At 48.7% G+C, this 1898-nt stretch overlaps 1 protein-coding gene across 1 annotated transcript in view; it reads left to right on the forward strand.

Moving 5' to 3' along the window:
- The window catches only part of SLC12A8 (solute carrier family 12 member 8), a 184686-nt gene that overhangs the window by 149898 nt on the left and 32890 nt on the right, over nt 1-1898 (forward strand). Inside the window, exon 8 of the mRNA XM_004373611.1 lies at nt 1658-1804. Within this exon, the coding sequence (XP_004373668.1) occupies nt 1658-1804 (147 nt within the window). The remainder of the gene's footprint in view (nt 1-1657; nt 1805-1898) is intronic.

Below are 1898 nucleotides of genomic sequence, written 5' to 3' on the forward strand. Positions count from 1 at the left end.
TTTAACATTACAGAAGCCCATGGAGCCAGACCCCCTTATGTGTGGCCTTAAAGGGGCCAAGTGCCCCATTTAACGTTGTAAAAACCCATGGAACCAGACCCTCCCTTGCCCAGTTTCTTTGCAGCCACATGATCTAGGCTAGGAAATCGGATCCTCAAATTGTAACAAATGAGGCAAAGACAAAGGGGTGGTGAGAATTCATCTACAGGGCAGCAGTGGTGCTGGTAGCAAACTGGTCAAACCATTCCTGTTCAGGAATCTGGTGTCCTGCTAGGCTTGGGTCCTACCCTTTTCCAAGCCCGATCTTTCAGTCTCCTCACAGGTTCACAAGGATTCTGTGAACCTCCAGTATCCCTCCAATATATTCTTAAAATTTTTTTCTAACCAAGAATCCTGACTGATGGTTTCCAATGATAATTTGTGAGCCAGAAAAAAATTTCTAGCCAGAAAACAGAGAGACTTTCCTGTGAGTACAGAGGAGGTCAGGGCTCAGGAGAGTGAGGTGGATTCATGCCTGACATACCTGTGACAAAGCATTGAAGGAAGCCACAGCTAAGTGATGCTGCTGCAACGTCGTTCCTTTATACGTAGACACCAAGGAGAACCACTGCCTCCTCTCTTATTCTGTCTGTTGGTGCCTTGTGGGCCCTGAGGGTCATGGATTTCATCCGTCCGTCCATCCATCCATCCATCCATCCATCCATCTATCCATCCATCCATCCGTCCATCCATCCATCCATTCATCCGTCCATTCAGCATTTATAATTCTGTGTTGGGTTCCAAAAATACTTGGGTTCATTTAGACAGGAGCCCTGCCTAAATGAAGCCTCCAGACCAGGAGGGGACACAACGTAACAGGTGCTATCCTAACATCATGTTGAGGTGCTATGGAGCACTGAGGAGCAACCAATGGTGTGAGGAGCATGAGAGATGGCCTCACGGAGAAGGTGAGGTTTGAGTCTTGAAGCACAGTTAGGGATTCAGCAAACAGACAATGGGTAGATTAGGGGATGTGGGTAGAGCTCCAGCAGGCAGAGAAATCGTTCTGACCCAAAGACTCTTGAGTGTGCAGGGTATGGGGATAGAAGGGCCACGGACCATGAAGGGCGTTGTATGCTGGGCAATGGGAGCTATTGATATGTTTGCGACAGGCGCCTACATGATCATATTTGAGTCAAGAGAGGTCACTCTGGCAGAGGCTTTTGGGACAATTCAGAGTCGGGAGAGCCTGGTGGCAGGAGGCCAATTAGCGCTGTAGTTCGCCTCAAAGTGTGATCCTCAGACCATCAGCGGCAGCATCACCTGGGAGCTTGTTGGAAATATAAATTCTCAGGTCTTACCCCAGACCTACTGAATCAGAAACTCTGGGGACAAGGCCCAGAAATCCGTTTTAATAGGTCCTTCAGGTGATTCTAAAGTGGGCCCAATTTGAGAACCACTATGTGGTCCATATAAGAGGTAACGGTGGACGGAACTGAGATTGTAACAGTGGGAATGAAGTGGTGCAAGGGTGGGGGATATTGGAAAAAGGTTCAAGAGGTTGGATCTAGAGGACTTAGTGTGTGATTAGATGAGGTGTGGGTGAGTGCATGCTGAGGGAGCAGGAAGGGACAAAACAGGTTCTGGCATTGGATAATGAAACTGTTTTCTCATATAGGTGTCCCTAGTGGGCTTCCTGTTCCTTTTGGGCCTATACATCTCGTCTCTGGCCTCCTGTATGGGAGGACTCTACGGAGCCCCCCGGATCCTGCAGTGCATTGCCCAGGAGAAAGTGGTTCCTGCACTGGCCTGGCTGGGCCAAGGGGTGAGTGACCCTTATTTTTGAGAAATGTACATTTAGCGGCTGACCTGGTTGTTGGACGGTAAATTGCTTAAGTCTTTATCATTAGAGTCTCGGG

This window comes from Trichechus manatus, unplaced genomic scaffold (assembly GCF_000243295.1).
Source record: "Trichechus manatus latirostris isolate Lorelei unplaced genomic scaffold, TriManLat1.0 scaffold00026, whole genome shotgun sequence".
Lineage (NCBI taxonomy): Eukaryota > Metazoa > Chordata > Mammalia > Sirenia > Trichechidae > Trichechus > Trichechus manatus.